The sequence below is a fragment of the Lactuca virosa genome, chromosome 8 (assembly GCF_052849685.1).
Source record: "Lactuca virosa cultivar CGN04683 chromosome 8, Lactuca_virosa_CGN04683_v6, whole genome shotgun sequence".
NCBI classification, from domain to species: domain Eukaryota; kingdom Viridiplantae; phylum Streptophyta; class Magnoliopsida; order Asterales; family Asteraceae; genus Lactuca; species Lactuca virosa.
This window is the reverse complement of record NC_136433.1, coordinates 138681404-138691922: the sequence shown is the minus strand read 5'-3', so window position 1 is coordinate 138691922 and position 10519 is coordinate 138681404. Positions and strand designations below refer to the sequence as shown.

Sequence of the window (10519 nt, the reverse complement as noted above, 5' to 3'; positions counted from 1 at the left end):
TGCTAAGTATTATAAAATATAAAGTGTTATTGTAATATATTTTAACTACTTGTGGTAAAGGGGAATCTGGTTTGAAGGGCTGCATAGGGTTTTTGGATTTCAGAAGTGCTATAAATAATACTAGTGGTAATAATACTAGGTTTCGTCGAAGGAAAATAAATTATTAGAAGCGAAGCGCTGCTCGAGTTGGGAATCATCACTTTAACAAGTGAGTGAATAATTACTTTCATCTTACACATAGATATGAAGTATTTAATATAAATTACGTGTTATGTGTGCATATTATTTGTGTTCCTGATATCAATGCTAGATAAATGATTTATACATGTTTTAAATTATTTAAATTGTATATGTATTTTATATCTACGAATATGTTGGGTAGAACATAGGTAGATGAAATAGTTGATGTGTGATGAAATAAAATGATGAGAGGTCTCGATGTTTACGATGATCCAGTCATCTAGCGGAGTATAGATGACGACCACAGACTATTCTAGACAGTCTAGTGGAACGCTATCAGGCTCGCAACCTGTAGGTGTTTATGAACGATGTGTTCACCGGTGTATTCCATCCCTCCTCATGGTTGCCTTACGGACATATATCGCTGAGGAGTCCCCTTAGCAATAGTGTCCATCCTAATGAAAATCCTTAGGCGAGGTCCATTGAATTAGATGCTTCAGGGACTTGAAGACTTTATACCGCTCTTGTCTTGCCTTCTTGTGAAACATTTTAGCATGAGCCAAGTTCATTTCCTATGGCCAGTAGTCATCATAGGACTTTTTAAGGTCAGGTACCATAGTTGCAATCATGATGCAAGCGACCTTGGTGGCATCGTCAATATGATGTTTATGAAGAGTTAGTTCTTCACGAGAAACAGTCAATTCATCGATCTCAGGAATAGGGCTATCAAGAACATATTTATTGTCTCATAACGAAGTGTCATCTTTAAGTTGGCCATCCCGTCCATGTAGTTTGGACCAGTGAACTTTTCCTTTGACAAGATCAAGATACGAGAGTGAAATTTGAATTAGGAGTAGAATTTTGAGAAGTAGAAGCATAACCATTTCTAAACATCTATAGTAAGAGAAACTTTTTAGTTAGTTGATATGATTCCTTAATATTTTAACCCAAATTAATATTCAAGGCTAGGATCCAAAATACAATTCGAAATGAGAAGAGGGATGTTGCAATCTAATTATGAATTTATTTAGGTAGGTAAGGCACATGAGCAATTTCATTCTAGTATGAAATTCCTAGATCTTGGTGATTCATTGAGTCTTAACAATGGCATGTTTAATATCAGATTATGCTCTTCTATTTGTGACTGGGATGCCGAAGATCACAAACAAGATGTGAATAACTATGCCAACCCGCATGACATACCCGAGGTCGTTTATGATCTCATATTGATGTGCAGCTTAACCACACACTCTCCATCAACAATCATAAATTCGAGTACTCCATCATTTCATCTTTATAGTCCCAAATTAATGTTCCGGTTAACCACACATGTTATACTAACGACTAATAAAGAAATGATGTGCGTTTTAATGGATTATCATACATTTCATATATTTCCTAAAGTAAAATAGAGTGAGATTTTATAAAAGGTTCTATTACTTTATATTATACATTTAATCTTCATTATGTCCTATCAAAACCGTTCGGCTAACGATCATCCACCACAAGTGGAGGGTGAAGAGGACTTCCATTTAATGGTCATTTTATAGGTTGTTTCATTTTAGATCTCTTATAGTGTGGCTTCGTGAATTAGTCATACTATTGAATTGATTGACTTTTAGTTATACATTAAGTATTAAAGTTTATATGTATATGGTGTATGTATTTTAAAATTTTAAATATTTCAAGGTTTAAATATTAATTATTTAAATTAACTATTAATTAATTAATCTTTTAAACCCTTATATGATTTATCTGTATCTTTTAATTAATTAATTAATTAAGTTAATTAAATCATATAATCCAATTATAGATTTTATATTTATCTTTTGATTAACGTTTAATTATTTAATATATCAAAATCTATGAAGTTAATGTTATTTAATTATCTTATAACTAAAAGTTATGTTTACTTATTTATCTCTTCAAAATTCGAATTAGTGTTTTAACCATATCTATTATATTAAAATTTGGATTTTAATAGTTCAAAAACTAGATAATCACTAGAAGACACCCTTCATTCGAATTAGGTATAAAAATAACAGAAAAACAAAAAAATCGAAAAACACGGCACGTCCTTTGATTTTTTGTTTTTTTTTCTTTTCATGTACCATGAACTCTTAAATGCAACATATGACTTAGATACGACTGATGAAATTCATAGGTTATAAGTCTACGCGAAAAAATTGACTTAAAACACTTAAGGGTACATATAACCTAAATGATTTTGGTACTTACATTAATAACAACATACTATGAAAGTATAAGATCCCTATGTTATCATCGAAATTTAAAAGTTAGGGTTACATACCTTTGATATTGTTCTAGCAAATAATACTCTTGATTCCCTTGTAGAACTTTAGAAATCTTAGCACCAAAAGTATGATACCTCTAATGAGTTACACCCAAACCATAGAAACTAGAAGACTTTTGAGGAGAAAGGAGGAGAGTGAATATTTTTGACAATGCCTTCACAAGAGAGAGAGATGGCCGAAAATATGAGGGTTTAGGACCCTTTATATAGCGGCATGGAAAACCCTGGAAACCCCAAATTTGAACATTAAAGAATATTATATCAAATCAGTTATAATATCCAGTTTTCATATATCAATTGGAGGCTTCCAGAATCCCTTTTAGGAAAGTCCAAAACCGTCCAACCTAGGATTGTTTTGGAACCTCTCCATTGCTCAACTATTAAACAATTACAACTCAGTCCTTACACCTTTACTTAATTCCAATTGACCCAAAATTAATTCCAAATTAATTTTTATCAATTCTAAATTAAATATTACAATTTCTAATTAATTTATTAACCATAATAAATTAAGAATTAACAAATTATTTCCACTTGATCCAAAATTCATTCTATACTATTTCTAGCTACGAGGGTAACCGAAAAATGACTTTGCTTTTAAATATAAAATATTATCAATTTAGTTATGAGCTTAGATATCTTAATCCATAATTATATTCATTTTGGAGGTTTGATTCAAGTGTAATTATTGTCATCATTACATACTCAATATGCATTAAACTCAAGTATTTTCACTAGGTACTTTATTTCCTAACTTATTTTGACTTGTGCTTAGATTGAAGAGATATGAGTCTTTGAAGAGTAGCAAGGATAAGGCCAAGAGATGTGTGGTACACCTGAACTATGTTATGGTAATGTATTGATGCTACCTTGTTCTTTTAAATCTATAACTTGTTTTTTGATAAATGTGAGACCATTATTATCCGCAATCAAAACTATAAAGATTTGTATTTAAAAACAAACGTTTTAAAAAAAGATTAATCTTAAACTACCCTCGTGATGTGTGTTTCACTTATGCATTTACCATATCATTAAAATAATGACTAATGTTTGACGGTTGATCACATACATTCTTGAACTTGCGACCATACATCAACAAAGGAGTTACCTTTTTGTAGGCGGAGTAAATAGTCATGTAACATTTTCACGCCATACAAACCAAACATTTTATAGACTAAGAGCTTCAACTATAAATTCTTTAGAAAAATAAAATGAGAAAAGGATATGAACATGTTGATAACCGTCTTGACAAGTAGAATCGATAGGATTGGAAGGGCATTGACTTGTGGTTTTGATGGTGGGGGCATCAGTGTGATGGAGTCATCAACATAACCAGTAAGCTTCTGGTAAGAGAGAAGTAGTAAGATTTTTCATCAGATGTAGTTTTAGGAAGAAATCTTGATAGTAAGCACGTGAAGAAGTGTAGATAGAGCGGGGAGGATTCATCGGCAACAAGGAAAGTTGGTGACGATGGAGATTAGGGTTAGGTGAGGATGTGGATTAACCTTATACCATAAAAGGTTGCATAAATGTGGAGGATATTCATTAAGTATTTACAATAGAAATTATGTGCAAAATAGAATAAAGATAATTACAATAAAATACATTCCTAAATTATAGGCTAAATAATATTCTTATGAAATACATGTTAATAATTTTACACTTTCTTGGTTATTCTCATAACTTCACAAGTTCCCTACAAATCCATAGGTTTTCTAAAATCCTATGAAAAACATAAAATTTGGATAGAGTCAGAGTGGTCCAAGAACCATTTTGGACCAGATACACCGTGATGTGGACTTAAACTGAATTGTGATATTGTGCAAATCGAATGTATATATTTGGTTTCAGTTTATGTCAAAACCGAATTAGGAATGAATGATAAATATATGTATATAGATTAAATCCATATACAATAAGAGGGTGAGCATATTGGTCGAAAAACCACTTCGAACTGAAAACCAACCACAATTGAATTGAAAGGACCGGGAACCGTTTTGACTGAAACCGAAATCCAGGAAATTACAAAATCGAACACCAAAGCAGAAAGTCTATCAGATGTCAGAACGGTTAGGTTCAGTTAGGTTCAGTTTGGTTTCTGGGCACATGTGTTCACTCCTAAAATGGCTACTTCAAATAAAGAAATAGTAAAAGTTAGTTCGTATCCATCATTTTGATCACCTGCTTAAAATTATCATTCATGTGTTACATTAACGAAAAAACATTATACAAATTATGCTCCATGCCAAGAAATTATATTAAGCATGTTAGAAACTCAAATTTACAATAGCTTCCATGATTTTCCACCATTCATGTTAAACTTCTTAAGCCTACCACAAAACATAACTACAATAAGAATTAGTTTCCCTTCGTCACTCCATTTCGCCGAAAACCCATACCATTTATTTTCACAAATTCCATCTGGTTTAATCCGACGATCACAATTGTAGCCAGTCGTGAACCCCACATTTCCATACGCACTGCAACCAGTTATAAATATTCAAATTATAAGTTCATGATATTAAGTTAAACTTTCAAGTATATGGAATTACAATATATAAAGTCTAAATATTTTTTTAATATACATTAAATTAAGTTCTCTTTGTACGGGACAACATTAAATAAGAACTTCACCACCTTTGTACATTAAAGTCATAAATACTATATATATATATATATATATATATATATATATATATATATATATATATATATATATATATATATATATATATATATATAGACACACACAGAGAGAGGTTTATTTAAGATTTTTTATTCATGATAATCATATATGAATAATTAATATGTATGATTACGCAAATATATTTATTCCTTTTTAGATAAAATTTTCAAAAATATTGCTTTTAAGATTACTACATTTTGTTTAAAGGAATACATGTTTTTTATAAACAATAAGACGTAGAAATTTATGTTCTTCAAATAAAAAAAAAATCATTTTATAGGTTTGCTATATAACATATATTATAAATTGTTTGAAAATATATTTTCCAAAATAATTTTTTTTTTGATATGAAACTTTAAATTTAAGAAATATTAGTTTTTATAAAATATAACAAAAAAATTTCCCTCCAAAATAAAAAGGCAAATTAATGAGGTATTCATCTTATTATTTTAGTGAGTCTGTAAAAGATATTTTTCGAAAATGGTATTTGGATTTTGTTTAAAGGAAACCAAGTTTTTATAAAAATAACATGACATGAAAATTCTCCAAATCAAAAATCATTTTATATGTTTTGTATATATCATATATTATGAACTTAAAAAAAATCTAAATAAGGTTGTTTAGATATATCACACTTTATTTTAAAAGATTTCAACTTTTTATAAAAATAATGTTGAACATAATATGATTCAAAATGAGACGATTCAATATGTTTATAATCATTAGTTTGTTATGATTCAAAAAATACTTTGATCGGAATATGTTATGATTATTTACTGTATATTTTATGATTCGAAATTAAAAAATTAAAAAAACATAATTATCAAAAATTTGTTATGAACAAAAACTTAATTAAATTGAATATTTTTTAATCCAAAATCATGTAATCCAAAAATGATATAATACAAAATACTATGATTTAAAATATTATAATTAAAAGATATTATAAACTAAAATAATATGATTTAAAAACATTATGATTCTTAATCTTCTATGATTAATAACTTTTATCAATGTTAAAGTTCAAAATTCGAACCGACCTACGATTCACAACAATAAAAAAAATTAAAAAAAAACAGAAAGTTTAAAAATTTATTAAAAACATTTAAAAAAAGTCAAGGAGTTAAAACAAACAAAAAGGTAAATCCAAATTTGGTTACATTAAAAAATTCAAATAAATAGATAAAAAAAAATTGAAATAGAAAAAAAAAGTCAAATAATGATATATTGATGTGTATGATATGTGATCATATCAGTATTTCATTCCATGGATAAGAGTCATATTTAATTGCATCATATTTAAATATTGCGTAAAGTAGTATTTCATTCCATGGATAAGAGTCATATTTAATTGCGTCATATTTAAATATTGCGTAAAGTGGTGATGAACAATTGTCCTTACAATCTTCACCAGATACGGATCCCCCCCCCCCCCGCGCACACACACACACATATATATATATATATATATATATATATATATATATATATATATATATATATATATATATATATATATATATATAGGAGGGAGAGAGAGAGAGAGAGAGAGAGAGAGAGAGAGAGAGAGAGAGAGAGAGAGAGAGAGAGAGAGAGAGAGAGAGAGAGAGAGAGAGAGAGAGAGAGAGAGACCTTATGACTTCAACTACAACATTGAGAACGTTGAAATTGAGGGGATCTTCTCTAATCTTTTTCCTCTCGGTTATGCAAACAAGGATGACAAAGATAACAAGATATGCGGGTTGTGAGCAAACGATATTCTCCAACAAAACTCTTCTGCTTTTCTTTTTTCTTTGATCACTGTTTCTTTGGCTACTTTGTTTTCCAGATAACGGCAAAAACGATGTATATGGAGGAAGATACCTGGTTCCCAAAACTGTTTCTAGTTAGCCTTAAAACGCTAGACATAAATATACTTTATTTTGTTTCTAGTTAGCCTTAAAACGCTAGACATAAATATACTTTATTTTGAACATATTGAACTTAAAATGTGTTACTGTTAATTATGTAGGGTTAAACAAACTCTCTAAATGATAGAATGTGACATAGATGAAGCCGTTTGTTATTTTGATCGCTATTATTTATTTAATAATACCAATATTCTAGCATAAATATAATTGATTTTAATTAACCGGAGCAGTAAGGTGTTGTTTGTTTTTTGTCTGCATATATTCTTGGTCTCTTCTGTCTGCGCCGTACAGACCATGCGCAGACATTAGACTTTGCACACTATTTGTTTTTTTGAAGACTGCAGACCTAAAAATGTATGTGCGTCCTCTTCTTGGCGTAGATGTGGACCAGGAGTCATCTAACATCTTCAGACATCTTTTAGCCTAGAAAAACACATATATCTTTATTTTTTTTTAATTTATATTTATTCCAATTTTATTAATGATAAAAAATTTGAAAAAAAAAGTTACAATACTTAAAAAAAATTGGTTGACGACACAAACATGATATTTTTGACGAATTTATAAATAAAGATTTATCAAAATAATAGTCGTTAAAGTTGCTTATATAAATATGAAAATAATAATAATAATATATTCTTATATTTTTTGTGTTAAATTTTATAAAACATTATTTAATACAGTATTGTCAATTTCTTGACAAAATATTTATGGTACGATCTCAATTTATTTGATTGAAAAAATCGAAGTTTATTTCCATCTATTCATGTATCAAATTCTTTGATTCGTAATTGCAATGTTTATGTATAACTTTGCGACCAAAATTATTGGTTTTTATTAAATATATACGTTAATTCGTACCAATTTTATTTTCACTTTTTATACAATAATACATAAAAGTTGATCTAGATTTGTTAATTATTTATAACAAAGTCATAAAAATATTAAAAAAATAACTTCGAAGTTAAAAAAACAGTTTATTTAACTTTTAATTTATTTTAGCAGTCTGCAGAGGTTAAAAAACAAATTTTTTTTTTTTTTATACCGCAGACGTTTGGTCTACATCTTCTACTGCAGAGGTTTACAGATATGATCCGCAGACTGCAACCATTTTACCTCAGAAAAAACAAACAAAATTTTGGTCGTAATTATAATTAAAGTTTTCAACACTTGTGGAGGGGTGCGAACTGGGAACCATGCATAATTGCATATGTTTAATTAAAATACTGGGTATTTATCTGAATCTCATTCACCCAAAAGTATCTTATTCTTTCTAGAAATTGGGACTTAGACTTCTAGCTAGCTAACAATGCTTTAACGAAAAATTCAACAAATTAATATATTTTCAGTGACTTGACTTCGAATGAGTTTTCTAAAAACAATAGAAATTCAACGAACGAATATATATATTTCAGTTAAAACCACATCAGGCGTTTTTAATAAATTACTATTATCCTATGACATATCCTAAGAAAGCAATTCATCAGGTTTTAAAAATCGTTAATTCCAAACTTATGATTGAGTTTTTTTTATTAATTTCTTTTGGAGTATGTATTTATTCAACTTTGACTTCATCGTATAATATTCTTATGTGATCCAATAAATGAATGCAACGACTAGATATATAGTGCAACCATGTGAGCCGGCATGAACGCTCCTTACAAATTGATTTATTTATAATAATGGTACGCATGATTTAAGTATGCTATAGAATCTAATAAATTTCATTTATGTGTTGAGATAGTGAAAAAGGAAGAGAAACTAACATCATGACGACGATCAACACCAATGAGGCAGCTGCAATGGTGGAGAGGTCGACGATGGTTTCACCTGTATGTCTGGTATTGATGGTCTGGAAGAGAACCCCGATAAATTTTTCATAATGGTTCAAGCCACTCATGGAATCACCATTCCATTCCAGGGAGGAAAACAATATATACTGTACAAAGATAAACACCAACGCCGTACCCACAAGAAACGAAGAGTGTAGATGAGAAAGGAAATGATGAAACCTGATTTCACGGGTGTTGTTCAACAAGTAACTTGTTTCGGCTTTCTTTTTGAATTTTCCGATGGCCCAAACGGAAAATCTCAAAGCTGAAGGGAACAAATTGTTACCTAATAAAACTTGAGGGATTAAGATTAATAATAGGCCAGTGTTCTTTCTGAAGATCATCATGTTTTCATTAGTTGGGACAAACCCACAGCTGGCGAATGTGGAAACTATGGTGAAGAGGGAGAAAGTGAATGTCTTTAGACCCTTTTGTTCAAGTACATTTTTGGCACTTGAGATGACATTTAGGTATACCAAAACTGACACCACGCCTAATATCTGGACCAATAATAAGTAACCCAATACTAAAAGACACAAAAATCTAATGGATTTAAAGTTCAGTTGGTCTGTATCATCCACGGCTTCTGGATGATAATTACCAAAGTCGAAAATATCTGATTTTGAGCTCTCGAATTCAGGGTTGGCTATGGTGCCTAGCTCAAGTTGGCCATCGAAGCTTGGTGGGATGCCAAGATCACTCATGGAGTCATTCACTCTACCACCCTCTTTTATAGAACTATGACGTGAACAACTACGCAGAAAAAGTCCGACCATTGAAGTGAAAACCTCACCACCAATGAACATCAAGATTGTCATAATGATGAGTTGAGCATTTGAGAAAACCTCCATTTCGATGACAGACATGCTAGAGACAGTGGATGCAGAGACCGAGGTGAAGAATAAGTCAAATTTTCTAGGGGTAAAAGAGGGGGTTCTTGGATCCATTGCATTGAGGATAAGAAATCCCAAGAAAGAAATGGAGAGAAAATAGAATACCTCGACAAAAAATTGGTTCATACGACGCAAGACATAATGATAGAAACAGATAAATAGAAACCATATGAACTTTAAATAGCTCAAGACCTGGAAACATGAACTACAAAATTGCTCTAGTTTCTTTCCTACATAGGAAAAGACCGCCATCTTGAAGGTTGCAAGAGAATTGAGAAGATTGAGTGGTATGTTAAGTGATTTCGGATGAACTTATAGGGTATGGACTTAGGGGACATAGTCGTCTTTTTTATATATTCTATATATCTTTTTTTTTCGTGTCAGATTGTCAGGGGTGGCATATACTGTTTCATTCATTCTACGAAAATTTAAGATTAAATTTGGTGTATAAATACATGATAACTAAGTTCGGTATATATTGCGGTTAGGATCATTGGACCCACTTATTGTCTCATTGTATAATATCAATTTCTTTTATCTAGGTTATCTTGTTTATCAATTTCTTTTACATGCAGTGGCGGACGCAGATTGTTTTAGTAGGGTGTCCCTCGTATTTCAAGCCAGTGCACCTAATAGAAAAAAAAATTACATTACGTGCCGTAAATTGAGCAGTGGCCCGGGACCTCCAATGCTCCACTAAGGTC

At 30.3% G+C, this 10519-nt stretch overlaps 1 protein-coding gene across 1 annotated transcript; it reads right to left on the bottom strand.

Moving 5' to 3' along the window:
- Nucleotides 1-4662: 4662 nt before the first annotated feature.
- On the bottom strand, nt 4663-10117 carry LOC145133667 (putative cation transporter HKT1;4). Its single transcript, XM_079068604.1, has 3 exons — nt 8857-10117; nt 6813-7043; nt 4663-4974 (listed from the first exon to the last, which is right to left on the bottom strand). The coding sequence occupies exons 1-3, from the start codon at nt 10065-10067 to the stop codon at nt 4776-4778; spliced, it is 1641 nt and encodes a 546-aa protein (XP_078924730.1). The 5' UTR covers nt 10068-10117; the 3' UTR covers nt 4663-4775.
- Between the last annotated feature and the right edge of the window lie 402 nt (nt 10118-10519).

Coding starts and splice junctions, on each gene's coding strand:
- LOC145133667 (XM_079068604.1), bottom strand. CDS start 10,067: ATGGCGGTCTTTTCCTATGTAGGAAAGAAACTAGAGCAATTTTGTAGT. Junction 7,044..8,856: donor GTGTTGATCGTCGTCATGAT/GTTAGTTTCTCT, acceptor TTTGGGAACCAG/GTATCTTCCTCCATATACAT. Junction 4,975..6,812: donor GTTGTAGTTGAAGTCATAAG/GTCTCTCTCTCT, acceptor AACTGGTTGCAG/TGCGTATGGAAATGTGGGGT.